At 40.3% G+C, this 26,037-nt stretch overlaps 1 protein-coding gene across 33 annotated transcripts in view; it reads right to left on the bottom strand.

The window, feature by feature from the left end:
- Nucleotides 1–17,500, bottom strand: part of INO80D (INO80 complex subunit D) — a 59,706-nt gene extending 42,206 nt beyond the window's left edge. For 6 of the 33 annotated variants that reach the window (XR_015289190.1, XR_015289189.1, XM_086897481.1 and 3 more), the window contains exons 1-5: nt 16,324–16,514; nt 15,701–15,770; nt 7,919–8,014; nt 7,565–7,811; nt 641–1,389 (exon numbers count right to left, since the gene is read on the bottom strand). Coding sequence is in view for 25 of the 33 variants with exons in the window: in XM_086897481.1 (XP_086753607.1) it covers nt 641–1,389; nt 7,565–7,782 (967 nt within the window). In the remaining 8 variants the exon portion in view is untranslated. The other 27 variants (XR_015289192.1, XM_086897486.1, XM_086897478.1 and 24 more) reach the window with 13 other exon arrangements.
- Nucleotides 17,501–26,037: the final 8,537 nt, after the last annotated feature.

Raw genomic sequence — 26,037 nt, 5'->3', positions numbered from 1 at the left:
CACAAGCAGCTACTGATTATTATATGTAAGGGGAAGACTATTTCTGCATGGTATGCAGACAAGACTTCATCTTTCCAACTACCTTCTGTAATGATGCTGCTCTCCTGAAGTGGTCTTTTCCTTTTGTTCATCCATATTCTATACATAAATAGGGCCAGTCAAGAAAAATTCTCATGCGTTCCAATTTTCCAATTAAGTCAACTGGAATTTCAAATCTGCAGATTGATGGTCCAAATTGCCAAAGTTTTACTTACATTCATTATGTCACATGCACTTATCACACACCTAATGTTTCAATCTAACTTTGTCCACTCATGTAGGTACTGCTAATGTCATCTTTACTACTTGATTTGCAAACCTTCTACATGAGGTCTCTAATCCAAACAATGCTTTCTACACCTCAGTTTGATTTCTCAAATAGTTAATGGAACATAAAGAAGAATAAACAACCAAAATGCCATAAACCATTTGTGATGGGTCCAGGCATTCCCTTCATAGACAACAGGCCTAAAGAAAACACCAAGAGATCAGCTAGCTCAGAGTTATTTTTTAAGGACCACAGAGGAATTCAGGACAGGGCTAGGAAGACACTCTCCTTTAGTTAAAAAATACAGCTGCAGTGCATCTATCAGCTACTCACCTAAGTGAGGAAACAGATCAGTGTCCAGCTGCTGTTTTCGAGTGCACAGTTTCACCAGTCTCTGGAGCCGGCTCATGCAGGACGAGTGCGGAGAGAAGGCTGTGGCTTTCATGAGGACCCGGTCAGTCCTTGGTGGGTCCGTGACAGGAGCCCTGGCGGGTGGCAGGAGAGGCAGAGGTCTCTTGTTAGACAACTGCCGCGCTTGTGCTATAGTGTGTGTGGTGGGTGCCACTCCCTGCATTGGTAGGCTGGTGTTCAGAGGTTGAGGTGACTTGCAGACTATGCCCTGCGGTAGCCCTGTCGGCTTTAACGAAGCTGATGAAGGTGGCAGATGGGAGTGCTGCTGCTGCAGAGGCTGCTGCTGCAAAGGTGCAGGAATGGGGCTAAAGTGCTCTTGGCGAACTTTTAAAATCTCTGTCTCTCTCTGGCGCTGCCGGTTTTGAGCCAACTTGCTCTGCAACTTTTTCTTCACTGTTGCCCCTTTCTTTAGGTCATCATCCTCCTCATTGAAAGCAAAGGGGTCTTCTAATTCTGCCTCCAGGTAGTGGAGAGGAAGCCTGGCCCCTGGAGGGGAGAGGGACATCCCATCCAGCCCATTGGGCATCTTCAAGGCCAGGGTGGGCACTGTCAGACTGAAGGCCATAGCATCCATCTGATGCCTGACCTTTACCTCCTCTATGGGATCATTCTTTTTCTTCCTCTCCTTTTTCGGTATAAAGCCAAGTACCTGCAGGTGGCTGTTGCAGTACCTTTGAAAAGTAGAAGCAGTCAGTTATTAACTAAATTTCCATAAGTAAAATCTGAAGGCATCACTTAGAAGAAATCCACACACACATCTCAAGCAAATATAAACTGAAACACAAGAGGTTTTGTATGAATTGTACGCAACTGCTTCTAATACAACAGGTAACTGTGGTGCTTCCATACCAGCAGGAAAAAAAACCTGAAGTAACTATTTCTAATCTTACGATATAGGACTTTTCATTCATTATTCATAGGAGAATCACATACAATCATTCAAAATCTTAACTCTCTAATAGGGTAAAGAGTCAAAATCCAAAGTGAACAAAATAAATGGATAGTGATACATAAAGCAGCAAGAACACAGGCCATTAACCAATCAGTTCAAAAGCTCCTAAGAAAAAGTACATTGAAGACTACTTCCTTTCATTTTTCTGTTCTTTCAGTGGAAGCAGTTAATATTTTCATCCATGCACACATTATTATTATTATTGTTGTGATGATGATGATGATGATGATGATGATGATGATGATGAATTCCACAGTAGTAGGGAGCAGCTTCTCATAAGGACAAGCTACATAGATATCTATCTGCTGTGAAAGATCACTATTTCCACTTACTGAACAAGTAGCATAAATTCTGTTTTAGCAGTTTAACATGATGAATTTTGAAGCCAGAGGATTAGCTGAATATTCTTTAATAAAAATCTAGTTTAAAACAAATTCTCTGCTGCTAGAAAGCATTTACACAATGCCAGAAATATGTACACATACAATCCACAAGCACAGATTTTAAGTTCTTCTAACACGAAAAACTTTCAAAGTCATGCTATTAAAACAAAAAGAAAGCATAAAGGTCTTTGAAAATTTTTTTACAAAAGTAAAAATAATTACAATTTATGCCACAGATAACATACTAAAAAGTAAGCAATTAACTTTTGTTTGATTGGAACCAGCATGTGACAGAAATTTAGGAACCATGATGTGATCCTTTTCCTTCATGCCACAGGCAAGCACTCCTCCCTCTGTAGAACCCAACAAAAATCAAAATTTGCTCTTGCAGAATCCCATCTATAACTTAAAGGTTATAGATGACCAAAGATACAAGGAAAGAGTGATGTCTGCATCAGGGTAATTATGGACAAGATAATGAAATACCCATGAAGGTATTCTTTGAAATCTGATTGTTATGCATCTGAGAATGGTAATTTTTCTTGAAAAATTAGGCTAAAATTACATTATATCTGGTCTTCATGGAGTAAAAAATGGCAGAAAAGCCCAAAACAACCCCCAAAAAGGTTTAGCACTTCAGTTTAGTCACTTTCAGCTTGCTGACCCATTTCTAAAGAAACAGTGTGTGAACAGCATAAAGGTCCTTAAAAGGGAAAAAAGAGAAAGCAAATTCATATATGCTCTTTAATGGTCTCCATATATGTAGCTTCTTGAGAGACCCACACTCCTAAGGTTTCACAAATCAGAAAAGGCTGAAAAGCATTGCTACTTATTATTGCCTAAATACTTTCTTCATTATGTTATGCTGTAAGTAATAAATAAACCTATTTAGATACATTTATTTTGTTTTTATTTTATTTAGGAGGCAAGCTAAAAGCCAACAACTTGTGCAGTCCTCATTAGAACACACAGGAATACTGTAAATTCATACTGAGAGATGCACTTCTAAAAATAAAATTATATCATGAGGGCTCAATAAAGCTTCCCTTAAGTCAACAAGCAATGTTTCCATATTTAAAATTAAGCCTTTTTAAAATATTTTGTTTGAACAGTTACAACAGCATTTTTAGTATGACACAAGAAAAAAAACAATAAACACACTAAACAAACACAAGGGAATTATTTTCCCTCTTAAACCAATAAAAAGAATGTTTTGCTTAACACAAATGCTTCCCTTATATTGTTCAGAACTTAAATTATTGTCATCCTGGGCTTGTGCTGATATGAGGAGGTAGAAGTGCATAGCCCATTTTCATTGCAAAAATAGCAAGAAAAGACATAGAAAAGGTAAGTCTGTGGAAAGGTAATAAGCTTGCTAAAAGAGTTTGTCTTGTTCATTTAGCAGAATCCTTTTTATATGGCAGAGAATAAAGCTTTGGCTCTTACAGCTGACCATACTGCATCATTGAGAGCCAACTGGCTCCTCTGGATACAAACGCACAGACGCCAGGCTACAATATTGAGATTCCAGTACACACTGACTTGGCTCTGTGCTTTAGGCTCTGTCAACTCCCAACTTCCAGTGTAACCAAGGCTGTTACACCTTGGACAAACAGGAGCAAGAAGAAACCAGGAAGAGCAGTTAAGTCTTCTCTGGGTAAAGAAGACTGCACACAGGCAATTTTGGTTAGGCAAACCACTTCAGCCCTGACCCTGTCAGGCTCTGGCTAGCCCTGCACACAGCCAGGGGAGCATGCACCCACACTTCCCCATTCTGCACATTCCAGGATGGTTTTTTAGTTGGCCCTGGCCTAAACTGGCCCTGACTTCACACAGTGCTGCAGAATCTGGACTAGTAGTTCAAGCTCCATGGAAGTCAGATAACTGGGAAGACAGGAATTGAACTTGCAAGTAGCACAGTGCTTTTCACATAGCTCTGAGCATGAAACCCATTAGGGTCAAGCTGGCCCTACAAGAGCCAGTTGTGAAAGCCTTAGAGGCTCAGTTTGTCACTTCTATAACCTGAGTGTGAGTTACACTCAGCTGACAGTATCACAGTAGGTATGTAATACAGGTTTTTTTCCCCTTCCTCATTCAGTGCCAAAGGCACCTATTCTGTGCAGGTAAGGTTAAATGAAGTCCACAAATATGGTAGGTTGATAGCCATTGAAATTATAACACTAAGCACACAAAATGTGATGGGCGCTGAAGACTTCAGCTGGACAGTTTCCTGCATCCACTGGGAAGGCAGAAATTCAGACAGTGAGGTGTTTCACCTACAAATACATTCTGCTTCTTAGTGCACTCCAGTATGGTATTAATTTCCATCACTTAAAAGAAGATCCAAATGAACTAGGGAGCAGCTTGTATATTAACAAATTATTTAAAGATTCTCTTAAGTGAAGAGAATTAAGAGACAAAATAGTGTTTAACCCAACTAAATTGTAGTAATCCTATTGTCTTGGTTTGAAAAGACAGGTGGAACCTTTAAGGAAGGCAGGAACCTCCCTTAAAATGGAAATTGTAAACCCCTCCCACCTCCAAATTATTATAATCTTGAAATCAAGGGGCTCTAAGACAAAGATATGGGAATAGGAATAACAGTTCTTTACTAGGAAAGTTAAAATAAAAATGCAGTAATACAGAAAAAAACATTGACAGAGTCACAATACAACCTGACACCCTGTTGGTCAGGATGTTGGTAGCAGTCTGATTAAATGATGGCTGGCTGCAGTCCTCCTGGAGTGACAGGTGTGGTTCTGTTGTAACAGTGATCCTGTAAAAGGGTGTAGTTTTCCTCTGAAGGTCCAGTGGTGGTGTAGTTGGGTCTGGTCCTCTGGGAATCCAGTGGAGAAAGGCGGACTAGTGTTCCAAAGCTCAGATTATATCCAGGTAGGAATGTTTGGCTCCTCTCCCTGGGTGGAGCATCTCCCAATGGGATGATGTAATTTTATCAGTCCTGCAGTGAGACTCAATGGCCCCCTAACAGAAGCTATCCCCCTGGAGGGAGGATGGGTTGTGAAAGAGATAAAGAACACTGCCCCACCTGGTTTGAACAGATGGTAATAGTATACATCTGGTTACCTCTTGCATTGCCACCCAAGACACCTATATTTAGAAATCAAGTTGCACTTCATTATCTTTGTGTGTATCTGGTTAAGAAAGAAGTAGGAGATGTATTCAGAGAAAACAGAGATATGAAACCCATGTGTGTATCATTCCACATACATATATTCTTTAAAAAAACAAGATAATGAATAGAAAAATCAGACTTCAAGTAAGGCAATGAAGTCACACACTTAACAGATTTAATTTGTAGAATGTTAATGATTAATAAGGAATCTAATAATTTGGCATCATATTAACCATCTTTGTGGCTAGTAGCATCTCATTTGTCTGGGGTCAAGTGATAATTCTTAATTATCTGTGGACAGACTATGAAGCTTTTGGCATATAATGCATGAGTCTTCTTGAAATACTTTTTTTAACGCTCTCTAAAAGTATAAAAGAAGATAGCTGTCAGAGCATCATACAGCCTGCTTCTGATCATGTACAGTTACGTGTCTAAAATTGTGACAAAATGACCATCTGACAGTAATTCTGTACACAGAAAACGAGAAGCTATGAGTGGAGAACTCAGACACTGCAAACATCGTTATATTCAACAGAGTGTGAAAAAAGTCTTCTAAGAAACAGATACAGGTTTGCCTGCCAAAAAAAAAGTTTAGAACAGCCACGGTCTTATCACTAGCATTCATTAAATGTTATTGTTAAAATTAAACTCCGCCCCGAGAAACAGTCTTTTAAAATATTCTTTCAAACTATCACATCCTCTCATTTGAAATTAAAAGTTTATTTTCTCTTTCAGACACCTGCTGTCCTGTTGAAGTACTGTAATGTGACACTCGACATGCAATTGAATTATTTTAATATAACATACACCAGATGTCATGACCACACTTCACTTTAACTTGAGAAAAATCAAAAAGAACAAAGTGTGAACTCAATTCAAGGTGTAAAGAAAAATCACAAATTCCATGGGAACATATGAGACATAAAAAAGTGTCATTAAGTACTATTACTTCTATTGTTTTTCAGTATGACCCCTGGTAAACAGGAACTCTCAGTCAGCTCTTGCATCTGAAATTTCAGCATACCATTTGTGCTAACAATTTCTATGATCATTTCTGTGAGCTTATTTCCAAAGAGCCTCAATTGTACAGTAGCAAGGAAACACTCACTGACTGTCAAATTACAGCTTAAAGTTATTCATCTTGTGCCATTTGAGCATTTGCCCTACAGCTTTTGACAAACATTCATGTTTTTTCTCACTTCATCAGTCTCCTCAGCTGAAATGGCAGGTGAAGTGCAAGTTAATTTAGAGCACAGTCCAACTGTTGTTTCAGACAAGAGAGGGAGCTGTGAGCTGAGAAGGAAGTTATATGTAGGGCACAGTGGGAACACTGCTAATAATGCAAAAGGTTAGTGAATGGCAGCTAATAATGTGAAAGGTCAGTGAACAGTGGCTTGATTTTTTTGGCATATTTTGTTCATATTTTAGGTTTAAAAAAGCATTTCAAATAGAACAAACCTCAGATAGTTAACACATACATTAGTTAAACACTGTGTTACTGGCAAAACCTGCAATGACAGCTCTGAAAAATAAAGTCATATATAGATGGCAGACAAGATTAGACAAATTCTGCTATTTCAGCCCAAGAAGCACTAGTGAGACTGGTGTTCAGGAAATCTTAAAGTGCAAGGAAGAATGCCCTTGTGGTTACAGTATGGGCTGCAATTCAGGAAATCTGCTTTTAATTCCCAGCCCTCAACAACTTCAAGGACTATATTTTGCAAGGAATTTAATACCTGGGCACTCTGGGCATCTTCATTTGGACAGGGATGGGGAGAGAAATAAGGGGAGCAAAGAAGAAAGGCAGTATGTGGCACTTTCTCAGCTGGCTCATCTGTTCTCAAGTAATATTTATTTTATTCCAGTAAAACAACACTATAGATCAGTACCACATCAACAACACCAAATTGTAATTCTGGATTTGTCCCTATGTGTCACTGCTCCCTGTGAATAAAGATCTCCCCAAAAGATAAGCATTTTCAACTGTTTGTCCTGAAAAGGCAGATGGAAGTGTGCTTTTGGCACTGCTGGCTAAACAAGCAGGCCTTTCTAAGAGCATGTACTGTGAGTGACAAAGTAAATGAGTTGAAACTGCTGACACTGTGTAGCAGGTTTGATCCGCAGTTTGTAGAGAATTTGAGAAAAGCAGTGAACTCTCCCATAAACTTCCTTAGGATTAAGTTACTGCCCTCTTGCTGAGTACTTGACTCCCACAGAAAATAAAATAAAGTTTACTGGTCTTAAAATAAAATCCTCAGAGGAACATCCTGGAATACAATTCACTCAGGTCAGCTCCTCCCTCATACTGAAACCAGGCAGCAACTTAAATAAAATGTCCCAGCCACTTCCCACTTTTCAGAGTGGAAACCACAACTCACCTACGGTCCTCAGACTTGGGGATGGGGTTGGTGCAGCGTTGGCTGTTGTACTTGGCCACATATTCACATTGCTTGAAGGGGGCAGTCTTGTCCTCCAGAACGTGTCTGATACAGAAGGCGTAGCCGTTAAGTCGCCTCTGCTTGCACAGTTTGGGGCTATATGAGCACAAGGGCTTATTGTCAACCTCAGAGAAGTGTATGTGTTTGCCTTCATACATCACGTGACTCTATTCCTTGTGAACATCAGCTGAAAGAACCAAAATATTGAGACAAATCACATAAGGAAAGAAAAACTGCATTCAGTTCTAGGTTGTGTGTTTCATTTTGGCCAGAAAGAAGGACCCGAAACAATACCTGATTTTAAATTTTCTGTACCATGTCAATGTCAAGAGAGAGCCCCAAGGATACCACTATCCTGGAATGATGATGAACCAAGATGAAGCAGATTGTCTAAGGAAAATATCAAAAGGGTCAATGTCAGTCAGAATAAAACAAATATTACTACAGTAAGTAAACAGGCACATGTAGTCACCAAAAGCCTGTGATTCAGCTAGCATCCAATAAAACAACAGCACAATAGTTTTCAATCAGTAGTCATAGCTCTCTGGAAAACATGAAAAAAATTACTGGGGGAAAGAAAATTCTACTGCCACCACACTTAAATAACAGAACTTCACTCATCTACCAGAAAGTGATTAGAAGCTACAAGTTGAAAAAGGTTAAGTGTCAGATTAGATCACTTGCTTTCATAAATCAAGCTGAAAGATGATTAACCCATTTGATTGCAGAGGGTTTACTTCAAGGTATCTTTGCTTACAAAACCACCACAGACTCTTTGCTCTGCAAAATTATTTTGCCAGTCAGTGCAACAAAGCTTTTTCTTTAAGAAAAGCTTTCTTTACCACACCTGATTACCAGCCCTTCAGATCTTGTAGCTGCTTACGGTTTCTGCAAGCATCCATATGCAGTCCCTCCTGAGGTCATCATGGTTCTTCAAAGTTTATCCTACCTCAGTGTACTTATTTTAGGGAAATTCAGGCATTAGTATCGGTGAGTACTCCCATCAATGCCAAAAGGGCTGAAATGTCAATTCAGCCAGAGGATGGGTGGTTTTGCCCCTAAAGTAGATTCCTACAGTGCAAATCCATGCAGCCATAAGGCATTTTTTCAGTTCCCAACATTATGGAAGTCTTTGGCAATCATCCTTTAAAAAAAACAAACAAAACCCCCCAAACCATCCCAAAGTAGTTTCAAAAAAATTAACAGTACACACATTCTGCAGCTACTGTGATACACTAAGCTTAACCTGCAAAAGGTAGCTTTTATTCAGAAAGGTCACCCTGAAGCATTGGAATGAACTATTTTGAACACTGTATTCATTCAGTACGCAGTTCAGTTTCATACGTTTTATACACCAAGGAAAGGAATGTTCATAGAGGTGATATTCAGGAAATAGGTAATAAATTAGAGGCATGTGACAAATGTACAGATTACCACCTCAATGAAATTACTTGTTCCTGAGACCCAAAATGGCAAGAGCAGAATTTCAAGGAAGAAGCCTATACAGACTTTGCAGGAAAGATGTACTTTCCTCTTGTAAAGGTACGAGCCTCCACTTTCTGCTGTAAAAAAGTACCATGAGAAAATGACAAAGCACTATGGCACTGGGGGATCTAGAAAAACAATATTAAGTCACTAGGGGAAAACAAAACACCCTATCCCATATAGTAAACAGCATAAATCTGGCCTTCATTAGCATATATTTAGCTGTAGAAGAAGAAAGACAGAAGAGTACTAAAAGATTTTAAAATTCTTGGAACAGCCATACAAGCACATGTACGGTGTACAGAGCATTGCAATGGAGACAGGTGCTACAGAATGTAACTACTGCAAGCGACTGAACAATCATTTGACAATAATGGTAACTTTGTATTTTCTCTTGATACACATTTTCTCCTTCAATGCCACCCCCAGAGGCAGGGGCCTCACGCTTTGCTTACACTACAGAGCCACAACGTAAGCACAGACACCTAGTCTGGTTCAAATCACCTTTCCCAGCTTTTCTCAAGGCATAGAAGCACATATTTGTGTATATATATATATATATATATACTTGAAACCAACAAGTCACTGGAGTATGACTTTCTACAACACATCAGTCTTAAGAACAAGAAAGTTCATTGTTGACTGTGCCCTTCAAAAAGATAGAATGGGAAGAAGGAACAATTTCTTCTTTAGCATGTTGAGGACCAAATATTCCTTTCAGTCACCTTGGCTCAGGATACTGACATACCCTTCAGTATCCTTCAGTATTATTCAGCAACAACATGAAGGAAAAACATAAATCCCATGGGAACATGACCCATACAGGAGTTGTGGTCTGTGTTTGTATCCCGTATGCTTGAGAGATGGACCCTTCTATTACTATGCCAGCAAAAGTAATCAAATGAGTCTTAACTACTTGCATCTCACACACAATGCTGACAGAAAGCCTTTTGCTAGAGAGTCTGCTTCACCTGCTTTATTAAAGTTTGTATTAGGTGGCATACTGGACTGGACATAAAACTTCAAAGACCAAGTGTATCTTGCAGCTGGGGTGACCCACATGTTGCCCTCTATTTTCTTCTGGTCTATCACCTTCTTTTGAACTACTACTATCATGCTTTGCAGAGTTTCTGATGGATCACTAACTTTCTCCTCTTTTGTACAACCCAGCTGTATTTCTTTTCTGAAGGTTAGCAAGCAACAGACCAAAGAAAGAGTTCCTCAGGATGGTTCCAAAGTAAACAGTGAGAAATGCATACCTTGTGTACCTCCACTAAGCTTTTGTAAAGAAACTGCTCCACAGTTCCCAGCCACTATAATCCTAGATTTATTCTTGTGGCCACGGTCTTATTTTGGGATTCAACTCACAATTAAGTCTTATTTTGCATTTAACTTGACTGTGTCAAGGCAGGCATAGTATTTCACTTATCACTTGTCCGAGAGATACAGGGCACAAAGACAATGCCATATGAAACATTCACACAAAAATACTGACAATAATCTCCAGGAAAACCAGCAAACATGAAGGTGAGGTCTTGGGTCTATATATACACTAAGAGAAGCTCATGCGAATATAACCATGTTAAAAATCCTGACAGCAATCAATTAGTGCAACTATAGTGCAAGGAACAAGAAAGCAAATAAACATAGTAGCCAACCAATGTTACATTAAAAAATAAAAACAACACAGGAATTTTCTCCAAATTGCAATTATAACTTTATTGGTAAAGACATGTCACTATGTGGATACACTGCCAGGATCAGAGACTGAAGTTGAACTTAATCTAAAAAGAGCTTTTTCTTTTTTTTTTAACTTCTGTGGCTTACCATACAAGAGTGTGTGTGTGTATAAATATATATATAAAAATAACAAAGCCACTTAAAACTCTTCATTCTGATTTCATCTGATGCAGTGTTTTATTTTTAACAATTTACAGGAGTTCTTAACAGAGTTTTTTGCTGCTACATAAAAAGTAGCACAAGCATGGAATAGGCACATGTCACTTAACTGAAGAGAACTGAAACTACACTTAGCTAAATAGTGGGTGGGGAAGAAATTATTTTTGTCCCACAGGATTCAGTAAGAGATGACGGAAACATGGACTTCCCCCGGAAAAAGCAAATGCTTAAGCAGCTGTACTTCACTATAAAAATATCGGAATACAAAACTTTCTGGAAGCTGTTTTCAGTTTTGCATTTATACGCCACATTGAAGACGTAGGAAGGTTCAACAGAAGAAAAAAAAATTATGCCTGCACGTGCTCAAACTAACTTTAGCCACAACCTGTAAATAAGAAACCAGAAGCTGCTTCCTGAGGAACCTAGATTTTCCTTAAACAACTGATTCTAAATAAAAGATTTTGAGCTAGTCAGAAACAACAGGGCTAAGAACAGAAAGGAATCCAAAAATGTGTGCCCTGGACAAATGACTCAATACATGAGTGAGGTTTAAAAAATCATGGTAGGGAAAAAGATAAATACAGAGCAGTCATACCAGATCACAAAATATCGCAGCTAGGGGTATCTGATGAAGTTAGTAAGAGATTGATTCAAAACATATCAAAGAAGTATTTCTTCATTTTTACTACTCAAAGGTAGTGAGCTGCTGGCGCTTGCTGTTACATGAGACTATGGAAGCAGACAGTACCATCAGGTTCAAAAACGCAACAGAGAAGTTCATAGACAACAGGAACATAAGTGATGCACCCGCTAGCATGACCAATTTAACAAATACGGGCGATGGAGGAGAAAGAGAAGAAAGCACAAAAAAAGTGTCCGAGCTTTCATCCTCTTCCTAAGTAGCATCAGTTATTCCTACTGCTTGAGACAGAACATTAGGCTAGATCCAAGCAAATCTGACCCAGCAGGGTATTTTTTTATGAGGTTATCACTAATATTTGCAACTTTATAACACATTCACTTCTCCCCTTGTCCCATTTTTTATTCTTGAGCAGCTGACGGGAAGGGAATAAAATCTCCTCCCCCTGGCTAAAGTTCTATCTGGACATGTGAAGAAGAGTAACAAACTTAGCACCCCAGCAAGGCATTATAACAAGGACAGGCAGGACACAGAGCAAAGTCACACTCTAAGACATCAGCACTTAAGAGCCGAGCTATTTGTCCTGCTGAGTGCAGTCACTGGTAGTCTGTAAGTCAACTGAAGGTGGTTTGCACAATGACTGCAAACGGAGAAATTTTTTTCAGAAAAAAAGATTTCAATACACACAGGTACACACCTGTCCAACTGCCAATACCTACTACCACCTTCTGGAAGAAGCCAGCTCCCAGCTGCTTTTAGTACTGGCTTTTCAGTACAGGCATAATCAGCTCCCTTCCAGTGTACATCAGCTCCAAAGACAACACAGCTGTAGCTCTACACTCCACATACCCTCCTCCAAAACAGTTAAACAGTGCTTCAGAGAGGCTGGAAAACAGTGTAGCAGCAAACTTCAGAGGACCATCTTTACTATAACCATAGCCAAGTACCAGCATTGTGCCATACAGAAATCTGGTAGCTGACATTGTGAGCAGTCTCCAGGGAAGTTAATGGTTTACTCACTAATAGAAAGCCCAAAGCACTAGAGCTTCAAAACTCAGATCGGTACTTTTGCACAAATGCTGTGCTGAACATATTTTCATAAAATACATGAGTATTTTAAATCATGTGGGTTGATGCATTCTTAAACATATGCTCAGAATTTGACATTCAATGTACGTAAGACCCTTTTAGGCAATGGAATCCCCAAATGCATTGTAAATTGCAAGGCAATTATATGCTGGTGGTTAAAAGATGTATAATTAAGAGGACTGAGCTCAGAGCTTCACACACTGCATCCAAACAAAATCCACAACTACAGAGGTCTTTACTGTGTTGTTTGTATTTGCTAATACTAGCCTAAATTTCATGTTAAATTGCTTGGTGTGTTCATGACATCTCACAGACAAGGTACAATCATCTCTGTATGGTCCCAAAACCATCAGCTTGGGGCCAGAAGTTGAACATGGATCTACAAGAATCTCAGCTTCCCCACAAGCACAAACAACTCAATAGTAGTTTTGTCATTTCCTCTTGACCAAGAAACAAGTACCTGGCACTGTCAGACCCACTTCTTGAAACTGACCAAACACAGGGAGTGCAAGATGTTTGGAAACATGGAATTTCATCCACTCCAAGATGAACAGAAGCCATAACATTCATGACAAAAAGACACGCACTTAGAGCTATTTTATAGCAAAACTTTTCAGTCAGTATTAGTAAAAAGTATACTTCTAAGTATGAATCTAAAACATTATTTTTTTTTCTATTTCATAGCAACTAACACCGCTCTTTGAAATGTTTTGTTCTATCAAGAAAAGCTGTACCACATCGAATTGTGACCAACATCAACACCACAAAGTTGTAACTTCTGTCCCTATGCTGTGATCTAACCATAAGTTTGGCTTAGTTCTAGTCTTTTAACAGCTCAATTCTCTACTACACTCAGCTACCAAACCAAGAATACTGTAATTGTGCAAAGAAGAGTCTTTTTGTCAGTAAAAGCATTCGGATTCAGACACTGGGAAGCAACCAAAGTCAACTACAAGAGTTCCTGTGCAGAACACTTTTATTAACTAGAGTACAGTCCTTACTCAGGAAGGCCTCTGAAGGGCAGGTACTGCAACACACATGCAAGTATCCTGACAGATCAAGGCATTCAACATATTAAGATCTTACAAGGTATTTTTAGTTACCACCTAGAATCGTATTTTGGACTACTTTTTGTCATATGTTAAGATCTACCTAGGAAGAAAGAAGCAATATTGCCCTCATTCTGCCTTTTTAGAAAGCTTATTACTTCAGCTCTGGCAAAAGGCAGTTTACATTGCATAAGGATGTCCAATATATTAACAGAAAAGCAGCAGAATGTTTTAGGCAACACTGATGATGTTTTAGAATATAACACAATAAATACAGAATTAAACTTCAGCATTATTCATAATAATAGCAACAGCTAGAGAACTTACAGACTTATAACTATTTACAATCAAGAGCAGGAAACGTAACTATGAGGAGGAAAAAAAGAAGTCTTTGCTCACAAACTGAACAGGTTCTTTTTGTTTTCCTACGCCAAATGAACTTAAGCAGGAATTTTCATTTCAGCTGATTCATTCATAGTACCTTAGAGAAAACCTGACAAAGATAGCCCAAACCCTAAAAAACAACAAACATTTAAGACTCTGAGAATTTTAGAAACTTCAGAGAATTTCTAAAGAAAAAAAAAAAAAGAACTCACACAGGAAAATTTGTAACTACTGCCAAGAGTACATTCATATGGATTTCAAAAAAGTAATTTCCTAAACATGGCTATTCTTGACCTAAGGTTCAAGATGGGCTCTGTACCTAGAAAGTCTTTTGAACAAGGATTTCCCTATTTGAGCAGAAGGTCTCAGGCCCCAGTCCTGCTATCACATCCTCACAGGGGGGTTTGTAACGCACACTTATTTCAGTGCAGTTATAAACAGGCTTGGGTTTTGCCAGGATGAGCAGGGCTGCAAGGAGGTGGCCTTCAGATACAACAACAAATGGACCCTTTAGGACATTGCAACATGGCAGAAATGTACTTTAAAAACATTATCTCAAAATACCAAAAGCAAGATCCTGAGATAAAGTAGAGATTAAACATACAACAACATACCTTGCACCTGCACTTGGGAGAAAACAAGAAATAAGTCTTATACTTATTCAAAGAACAGAAAACCTGCCCTTCCATATAAGGTTAAACAAAATACCTTTGTCTTATTTTAGTCCCAATACTACAAAGACAAATAAGCTTATTTCTCACAATACAATATCATTCTCGCTTCAGCAGGAATACTCAACAAACAAACCAATAGAACTTCTCACAGTGAAGCCTTTCAGCAGGAATAAGCTATTGGAGTTTCAGTGTGGTCTTACAACAAATTTATACCTCCCAATTATTCAGCATACCATGAGAACACAGTATACACAGTTCTGTAGGACCAGGCCCTACACACAAATTCATTCACTCATCACAAAAATACTGAACATCAAAATAATTCCCAGTACATAAATTGTGTTGCTTTCTGTAAATAATTTAGCTTTACAATTAATAAAACTTGTGATCTTTATATATATTATAAACAATTCATGCAAAAGACTGAATGTCACCAGGTTGTGACAGCTTCATACAAAGCATGAGTGCTCCAGTTGAGCCATCAGCAGTGGTACCTGGTGGGTATGGCCTGAGCATGAAGTACTGCCAGTACAGGCAAGCCCATAGGGGAGAGCACCTGTCTACAGGGGAACAGTGCATTGCCCTAATTTTGTCAATTTTATTTTTAAGCCTCCCAATCCTCAAAAACTGAAAGGCCTTAAAATAAACCAGCATTGCATGTTGATGAGTAACAAAGTTAGAACTAACTGCATGTACTTCAGATAGTATAAGGCTTTAAGGTGAGCATCACTGTCACTTCCAAACTTCATTTGAGATTATTTGTACAAAGCCACTATAATTTTGACCTAAAAGACACATTAAGGAATATCTGACCAAAACGTGCCACCTCCCGCATTAGAAACCAGAGCTATTTCACCTGTGCGGGGTGAAGCGCGTTGGTGGGTCTTCCAGTGCACTCACTTCACAACTACCAGACGTTCTTTTCCCTGAAAAAAATGATCCTTTCATTTTCAGTCCTGGGGGGGTAGCAGCACCTCACACAGACCCCCCCAGCCTAGCGGGACCCCAGGCCACAGGGACAGTTTGGCCACTGGGATATGAGAGGTGGCCAGACACAGCCCTTGCCGTGTACGGGCTGCTGAGGCGATCCCCTCCCCTGGCTGAGGTGCCAGTGGGCTGTGGCTCCTGTCCCGCTAACAGGTCCTGGGACAGCGGGGTGGCCGAGGGACCCCAGCCCGGCCCCGGCAGGGTTCCGGCAGCCGCCGGCCCCGACATGTGCCGGGGAGAGAAGGTGTAGCCAGGGCAGCCCCTCACCCCTGCCCCGCGTTCCCTGCTCCGGGGGCCGGCCCGGGGCCCCACGTGCCGGCAGCTTATGGGCCGGGGGTGGGAGGGGGGACACACTCCGAGGGCTTCCCCGCACCCCCAAAACCACCCCCCGCTCCCTCCCAAAAAGTTGTGCAGCGAATGCACCCGCCGCCGGCCCGGCCTAAGAGGGTCACCGACGGGGGGGGAGGGAGTGTGGGACGGGCGGGGGGGAACCTGCGGCCGCATTCCGAGGTGCCCCCGCCCTGCCGGCACCGTCCCCAGGGCCGCGGGCGGGGGGTGGGCGGCGGCGGTGGTGGGGGGGTAAAGCACCCCAAAAACGCCGCGAAACTTTCCAGGCCGCGGCCGGCGCAGCCCCGCGGGACCGGCACCGCCTCCGCCGCGGCGGCCCCGCACCGGGCGGGGGGAGGGGGTGCCCCCCCCACCCCGCCACCGCTCATTAAAAGTCATTTCGACAAATTAATGCCACCCGCGTCCCCCCGTCCCGCGGCCCCTTCGCCCCGCGCGGGGGGCGGGGGGGCTCGGGGGGGAAGAGCGGCCCCAGCCGCGGCGCCCCCACCGCCTCCCCCCAGCCGCCCGGCCCTGGTGGCGGCGGGGCGAGCCCCGCTCTGGGCCCGGGGCCCGGCGCGGGGGGCCCGGCGGGGCGGGGAGCGGAGCGGCCGGGCCGCGCCGCGCCGAGGCCTAGCGCCCCCCCGCCCCCGTTCTCCCCCACCGCCCTTCACCTCCCGGGCAAAGGCGCCGCGCCCCGACCCTCCCGCTGGGCCCCGGCAGCCGTCTCACCCCCCTCCGGCGCTCCTCCCGGCGCCCAAAAGCTTCAAAAACCCCCCTGGCTCCCCGCACCCCCAACTGCGGCCTACGCCACTCCAGCCGATCCCCGGCCTCGCGTAGCCCGCCTCCCCGCCCACCCTGCACCCTCCGCACCGCCTGCCGCGCTACGCGAGCCCGGGGATGCAGGCCGGGCCTGGCTTACCTTTCCAGCTGCTTTTTTTTCCCTCCTCTCTCTCCTCTCCCCCCTTTCCCTCTGTTGGGCTGACAGATCAGAGTTTCCTCCCCAGCAGAGGGACTGGGAATGTGCTCGGGCTCTGTGCTGAGGAGCTGCTGCCCCCCTGTCTCTGAGAAGATCCTGCTTTTTGTGGGGAGGAAGCTTTGGGGGCTCTTTATTATTTTAAAACTACAAAGTGCTCAGAGGGTAGGTGATTATTAAGGGGAATCCCTGAATATATTCTCCAGCAAAGAAGGCAGGGCTGCTGGGGCTGCTCAAGAAGAGAGCCAGCAGCCTCCTATAGCACCACTACAGGCACCGAGAGGACATAACATCAGAGATCGGCTCCTCTGCCCTCCAAAACAACAACTTTCCTACCATCTTGGAGGTAGTAGAGAGGGAGAGAGGGAGGGGGAAAAAAAGTACAGAAGGTTTTTATAAAGTGTCAATTTGGAGGAGGGAGCCAAATGGCCAAAACAAAATATTTTATCATTTATGTGAATTTTTATTTTAAATAAAAATAAAATACAAAGGCTCGTGGCTGAAGAATTTAATTTTTTTTTTAATAACCTGTAAAGATCAACTCTCTGGGAAAAAAAAAATTAAAGGAGGTACGGTAAAAATATATATTTTTAGTAACTTCGTTGTTCTTAAAACCATGTAATTTTTTTTTCTGTATTTATAAAGTTGATAACTTTTTTCTCATTGTGTGATGGTTCTAAAAATTAGTGTGTAATTGTGAAAGTTTGTATAACTTTTTTTTAGTACTTGTAGTCTTAGTAAACAGCTGAGATTGATGTCGGATAGTTTGGTGTAAATGTACCATAACGTCTTTCTCTCTCAAGGTGTTGTAAATAAAACTGGATATACAGGTAGGAAAAAAAACACATATTTTTTAATTTTTACTTTTTTATGTCTTTCTGGAATAGGCCATGTAGAGAAATAATGGGGGATTTAATACGAGTGAGAGGAACCTGTGATAAATATCTGAGAAATTGTGCTGTCATAAATTTAGCATTGTCTGCCCTTCAGGATAAGATGTGAAAAAACAGAACTCATAGCAAGAAATTTTGGGGCAACAGTTGAGTTTTGTTTTTAATATTTTCAAAGCACTTTGCAGCCTTCTAAAAATGTGTTTTGGTTCTTTTTAGGTTACTGTTTTGATTTGGGGGCTTTGTTTTTGATATTTATATATTATACCAAGTTACCTACAGAGTTGAGAAATGCTATAAATTTATACTACAGTGTCTTGTAATATAAATTAATGGTATTTTTTTTGTTGCAGATTCTTTTATTAGATTGTAAAAAATAGATTATATGTTGTCAAAACAACGTCAGATGCTGTAGTGTATCTATAGGTGAAGACACTGATCACTGTATTCAGCAGATCTGTGGTAATGCTTTTTGAAGTAATATTATGCACAGCCATATTCAGAGATGAACTGCAAAGATGCCTTTTTATTTGTCCCGAAGGGAGAGGAAATAATTAGGAAAGTAATGAGCTATACATTATGTTTTTTCCACTGTAAAATTATTCAGGTGGTATAGACTAATTTAACTGCAGGCAGACTAAGGTCATATGGATGAAGGTACTGAATTACTTAGTATGTTATCAACCTCTTCCTCTCCCCTGCCAAATCTGAAATATATTGGTTTAGTTCAGTTCTTGTAATCTTAAAAAAAAAAATTATTTTAGGTACATCCGCATTTCAAAACATACTTGGAGTTTGCCCAGCCTCCATGGTGAGCGTAGTTCATGTGTTCATAGTGGGTTTTTCATTTAGATAAATGGGTTTTAATTAAAATATAATTAAAAGTCAGCTGGTCTTTGTGTCAAATTGTTTTTGTTTAGCAGGAGTTTTTTTAAAATTACGGTTAGTCTACCTAGCTCATTTTAATAATCCAGAGTGTTGTGTTCAATGGAATTATTGCGTGGGAGGTTTTTTTTATGTTATTTGATTTTTTTTCTGTTTTTCAGTTATTAATCTGTTAGATGCATAGTTCTGCTGATGTTGGAAAACAACAACAAAAAAACCAAATATGTTGCTCCTATATTGTATTTCAAAAGAGTTTGCATTTTGTATAGAACTAATGCAATAATTAGGGTCCTTGATAATTTTACCAGTCATTATTGTATGTTTCAGAGCATGAAGTATGATTATGCTTTCTGTAAGCTGTTTCAACAAAAACTACTTTTATATCCTATACCTAAAATTTATTGCAGGAATGAAAGGCATTACAAATGTTGGTCAGGTATGGGATGATTGAAAAACAGGAAATCCTCAGAAATACTGCAAATAAATTATCTAAATTGATTTAGGAATTCAACAAATGCAGCATAAACTAGTATTTCCTTTTCTTTTACTTTAAATAGATAGATAAAGGGCCAAATTCTCAGACCCCAGTTTTGCAAATGCTTGCAGGCCTTACTAACACTTACTAATTCAGAAGTGTCTGAAGTGCTTGCATAAAACTCTTACCAAGTTGGTAGGATTTTGCTAGAGTACCAAATTCAAGTTTCTGTACAAAGTTTCTGTACAACCATTGTGCTAAACAAGAGGATTGCTACTTTTAACTGAATTCAGTATAATTCAACTACAGTTCACGTTCTCTTCATTGGGCTATTAAGATGTTTTTGATGTTTTAGGATGAGAGGCACACCATGAACAACTAATCTGTGCTGCATCTGTCTGTGATACTCTTAATATTTGTACAGCACACTTAGTATCTTGGAATTGTATTTTTTAAATGGGATGCAGATGATTCAACATTTTAGAGAAATGGCTATGAATGCACTTGAGCAAAGAAACAATATTAAACCTTTTCTTTGGCTTAGGTGTTTGACTTTGCAGAAACTGACTTTAATCAGATTACATGGCTGCCTAAATTTAAACATGCATCATAGTAGCATTACACATTTTGGTGACACCCTGAGATCTATTTGTTGTGTTTTAATTGTGAAGCCAGGAGCTTAATGTCAGGCAAAAGGAGAAACATTTTGAATGTGGAAGTTTGGAATAGGAAAACTTAAAATTGGATTCTTTTAGTATCTTGTGCAAAAAAAAGAATTCAATCTTTTTAAGGAGGAGAAAGAGGAAAAATTTGCCACATCTTGGTTATGTGGATTATTGTGTAATCATTCAACAGATAAATTGAAATTTTTACTTTATGGATAGATAAATTTATTTAAGAAAATTTTATTTACCTGAGAGTAATTTGCTTTTCAGTAACTTACTAAGAATGCAAATATTATTTTAATTGTTTTAAATAAAAACATGAAATGAAAATAAACTGCGACATGGTAACAACCTAAAGGAGCAGTCTGCTAGCTTTAGTAATGTAGAATGAAATTATTTTTTAAAAAAATTCTTGCTTATCTTTATGGACAAGACTCTTAAGTTGGGACATACATTATTTTGATGGGTAGAACAGTGCTCTGAAATTACACTGAAGAACAAATAGGACTCTGAAACTTCTGTACAAGGACAGTGTGTAAACCCAAAGCACAAAAGCTCCACTGTACAACATTGAGAATTGTGTTCTGGAACTTCCGTTTCTTCAGAATGGGTCTGTCTGCCTTGATTTAAATTGTCCTCATCCCTGGACCAACTGCTCCATCCAGTAAACTAAATGTACACTAGAGCACAGAGTGGTCAGAGAACATTAATGTTCTGTAAATCACAGGTTCTGGCTAATGAGGCATTCTGTGCTGATGTGTCTCACTTGTGTTAGTAGTGAGACAGAGGGCAGTGACGCAGAGAATAAGCTTTGTGAGTCTAACAAAGCAATGAAATAGGTGCTTTAGGTTGTACGCTAGTTACTGGAGGAGGCTGCATCAAGAAATTAACCTTGACTCTCTCCCAAGGTTGTATGCACCCCAAGTACAGACTCAAGAATCTCTGGAGCATGACTTAAGACTCTGCATGTGCTGAAACTCTTGGATTCTCCACAGATAGTGTTATAATGTCAGCATCTTGGTATTACTTTTTGAAAGACACATACTGAGGAAATACTTCCAGTCTCTTCAAATGCTTGCAGAAGGGATTAGCAATTTATTTAAAATGCAGGTGAATGTTGTGAAGGGGAAGAAAAACTCTAAGTGTATAGACATTAATTCAAGACTTTCATATCTGAAGAGCCACATTTGTGTAGAAGATCCTGTCTTCATGCATTTACAGACTGAAAAGGATGAGAAACTAAATAAAACCCAAAGCTATGATACATTCTTCTAAGCAATGTCTTGAGTAGCTGTGATGTGGTGTTAGTTTGTGTAATAGTGTAAAGTTCTGGGGTAAAGCTAACCATTAAATCCCAGCATATTAGTATTATGGAAAATTGCTTATTCTTATTTTTCCACAATTTTAATACAGAAATTTTATAGCAATGGCTGTCTCTTGTGTATCTGGGTTTCAGTTACTCTGCTGCAGTTGTATGTATTTGATAAGCAGCATGCTTTTCGCCACTTTTCCAAACCACAGAGTCCTTATGTTAAAAACACTGTCTAGGATCTGAGGATTTTTCTCTAGAAAATATACCCAAGTTATGGCATAAATTGAGCTTCTTAATTCAGCTGCTAAACTCCTTCAATCTCATGCTTTAGTGCACTCCTGTGTGGCAGATAGCACAGTGGAAAGTACAGGACAAGTAATGTACAACAGAGTAACTTTGCTTGACTTTAAAGCCCCCAGTGCTAGCAAAGCAACACAAAGTACACACGACTAGCCTTGTTTTCCTGAGCCTTTCTTAGAGGCTTCATTAAAGCTTTTTTCAGCAATGGGAATTTTGCTGTGGGTTTCAGTAGGAGTATAGCTGCAGAAGTATTTAACCAATTGGGAGCAGACATATGCTAGCTATTACATGATAATATAATTAATTGATAGTGAACTGTACTGAAAATAGTAATTAACTAAGACTTCACTAATCTGTTCTTCATTATCAATGTGTATTTTAATCTGCATTAAATAAATGGTATTGTCTTCCTAAAGCTCAGCAAAGACAAAACTAAGACTGTTAATTGTGGGAAGGTTGTCCAGAGTACGTTGGGCATCTGTGGAGACCTCTTTAAATAGAGGACAAATGAACGGAATAAGCTGTCCCAACAGAATGCTCTAATACCATCCTATTTTCCTGCGAAGTCCTCTGTTAATTCAAAGTATACTATTGTATTTTTACTATCTGCTTCTGTCTATTGATATTTCATTAACTGTAATTGTAGTGGTTAAGAAGCTCCACGCTTTATCACCAGTCCTCTCTGCTGTTAGTCCAGTTATTCATTTACATTCAGGTTGCAGAGGATCTTGCTCACCACTGAAAGTTGTAAAGATGAGAATTCCCACTCGGGACCAAATCAACCATCTCTTAAGTCTTCTAAGAGTAGCTTCCAACAAAGGTGTGGAATATCCTGTGATGGATAATTGAGAAATAAAGAGCATGCAGGACAGGATTTTTCTAAAATAGTTGGAGCTGAACTAACATCAAAGCATAAGGATTAATTAGTGTCTAGGGTCATGGGATTCCAGTGGATTTTTAAAGTTATTTGTTACACATGAAGTTTTTTGCTCTTAGTATGTTTCTTTTTGATATGTGGTTCTTATTTCTGATCCATTTCAAACATAAACACAGGTGTACAGATGATGACAAGAAGAAATTAAACTATTTCTTAGAAATACTTATATTCAAATTTCAGCATTGGCTGAATGAGGAGATGTCTCTAAATCTTATGCCTCTAAATCTCAGTAGGCTTCTCAGTGTTAGACACTGTGATTAGACGTGTATTATATAGCTGGAGAAAAACATAATTATTAACAGTGTTTAGCATAGCAGGCTTTGCTGATTATGGACTCACTTATTTTGCTTGAATTACAAGGTTATTTTTGTCTGTGCCATTTTTCTGTGGTGCTGAGCTATGGAAAGTTGGAGTAACCTGGGTACTTTTGGACACTTTGCTGACATCATTCCATCAACTAGTATGTGTTACTTCAAGTTTCTTTTGGATAAAACCTTACACAGCAGAAAGGACCTTGACTCGTATAAACCAACAGACACAGTGAAGGATTTGGTGTTCATTTCTGAACTAAGTTTTCCTTACCTTCCTCAGGTAATTCTGGGAGAACTTAGGCATTTTGACATTTTATGTGGTTCTTGTACTCCTTATAAAAAGCTTACTGCAGTTGTCAGGGAAGTCCTTAGCTCTTAGCTGCTCTCCAGAATTCCCCATTTACTTACTACTTTTTTTTCCATGTTGGTAGTCACCATGAAGTCTTCTTCTATCCATTTGCTTCTCAGCACTTTCTCTGTTTGTCCTGTCAGTGCCTTGAAAGACTCATGTTCCAAACCTTCAGCACTAAAGGTGATTTCATCTTACTGCATATTTTAAGGACAACACAACAAATTACTAAGAGACTGTCTTGTTTTGGGAGAGGATGTCTTGGCTTAGCCATTGTTTGGAGTATTTTATGAGGAGCAGGGTTGTGGGGACAGAGATGAAGTTGTATTACCTTACCCCTTTGGATTTAGGCTGATGCCAGTTTGCCACCCTGCTTTTCCTTTAGAGCTATGACCCTGAGCTATTTTTCTGTTACATTTATTTTTTTTGTATTTTTCAACATTAAAGTACAGCACATCCCTCAGTCAAGCATGTATCAGACTGTCTTGCAAGAATCTTACCAGTCTCAGAAGAGGCACTGATCCATAATCTTGTACTTCTTAGGGAAATGCTACAGACACCTTCTTTTCTGCCTTGAGCTATACTTCAAAATGTATTAAAAATGAGTCAGTTCCAACTGTTTTTATAACTGGCCTAATTTTGCTGGACTTTTCAGTCTCATGAGGACATACCTGTTTGACTTGAATTCTGCTAGGTTTCCTTTTATTGAAGCAGCTCACTACACTGCCCAGGGTTTTAAACACCCTCTCTTTGGAACTAGAGGGATGCACCCATGGTGGTGCTTTCAATAAGGTGGCTACTGAACAGGGTTTGAGGTTTGTTTTTTGAGGTGTTTTTTGGCTGGTTGGTTGGTTTTTGGTTTGAAATCACAGCTTTAGACTTAGATGCTTAAATTTGCCTGCAGTTATAGTTACAGTTTCTCTTTAATCTGAATGCACCTGGCCTAAACTTGCTTGAAACTTTTAACTGCAGAGTATGATTTTACCTTGAATTAACACACCCTTTGCCTTCTCCACTTCCCAAAAGCACCTGCTGAAGACAAGACTACAAAAAGGCAAGGTTTAATCTGAGTCATCTTTGGGATTAATAGTCTGCACACAAGAGCCCTGTTTACACAGGGCTGTGCTCAGAGAGGAGGACACTTAATGACCAACCCCATCCATTTCTCGCCAGACACATTCCTGCTCCTTGGCAGGCTGTACAAGCAGGAGTGCACAGGAGCAGGTGAGATGAAGGTTACTGCACCTGAATGTAACTGGTGATGCACCCGCTGAGAAGTTCTGCCAGTTAGCCACCAGGTGGAACCAGGGCTGCACTCAGGGAATTGCGTCTCCTCCGGGGCTGTGCTCAGCTCCAAAACAAAGCCTAACAAAGCCCCTGCCCACCCCATTGGAGTCGGCATAAAGGCACCCCGCAGCCTTGCACCTGGCAGTGAGCTGCATCAGCTCACTGACGGCTCAGGCAGTGTTAGCACCTGGCTGCTCAGCCCTTACCGTAACCATCAGGAACAATACTCACTCAGAGCTTGTTTATCTCCCACCACCCCACCTCTTCATTGCCACTTTTTCATAACTCTCTAACCGAGGTTGCAGCTTCAGGACCAGCAAGTAGCAGCACTAACTGTAAACTTTTTCTCTTAAAAAAAGAGGTAGGTTGTGTGAATAGCCCTGTTTCTGCAATTTTTGTTCTAGTATTTTGCCCAGCCTATGTCACTTCCCTGCATTTGCAGACCACTCTTATCCTTTTGTCAGTAGCTGGGTAAAAGTCCTCATATGCACGAAGTGTCCAGCCACCAGAGCAAACAGAAGAGATAAGGGATGGGCTACACTCTAAACTCAGTGGATTAGAACGCTAATTTAGATTTCTCCTTCCTAGCCAGTTTGCAACAATCAAATTTATGGAGAGCCTTGTTGCTATTACCAAATTTGGCTGAAAAATTCTGTACTTGACTAGTTAGGTGGGAAAGAGAGTAAGTAGAAACAGGACAGAGAGCACCACATGTACTTCTTCCCCTTCTTGCCTTTCTTGAAAAAGGCTGGACCAGTTTTTATAGAGAAACAAGAATCTACTATACATACTAGTTGAAGGATGTGGAGCTGTCAAAAAACCAAAAAGCATGCCAGTAGTGCTACAACATTTAAGGGAAAAAAAACATGTAAAGCTTTTGAACCTTTATAAATGTTGAAGTGATAACTGACTTGTTGCACAGCTGAAGTTACTTCTCTGTGTTTGTACAACACGGGGGCGGGGGTGAAAAGAGGTTTTCGTCTTAGGAGCCTGAGAAGCAAATGTTTTTCTGAATACAGAATTCGACTACATTCGTTCTTCCTAAACATTTTGGCATATGTCACACACATTTTTCTTTTGCTATGTGCAAATAAACCCCTGTTCCTCCAAAAGAAGTAACATTCCACAAGGACAGGAGGATTTCATGCTGCACTTAGTCCTGTGAACTGCCACATTAAAACCAGACTGCAGTCTCCCTCACTAACATGCATATCAGTATCTGAATAAAATGAAGAGTTACCCTTTTCTGTACTACCACAAGAACTGACCCTGCCCCTGTTGGTAACTGGAGATGGCAGGCTGAGTAAAACCATGCCCAACATTTAAGACTTAACTCACGTGAGGACACTCTGATATACCAGGATGAGTCTTCTCCTGGGCAAAAGGAAAACAATTTTTTAAAAAGTTACATGTTTGTTACTGAAAAATTTTGAGCATGGAAGAAAAATGGAAAACTAAAACTTCTACAGCAGCTCCTCCATGTACTCAGTATTAT

This window comes from Cyanistes caeruleus, chromosome 7 (assembly GCF_971803275.1).
Source record: "Cyanistes caeruleus chromosome 7, bCyaCae1.hap1.1, whole genome shotgun sequence".
NCBI classification, from domain to species: Eukaryota; Metazoa; Chordata; class Aves; order Passeriformes; family Paridae; genus Cyanistes; species Cyanistes caeruleus.
This window is presented reverse-complemented; position numbering and strand designations above follow the sequence as displayed.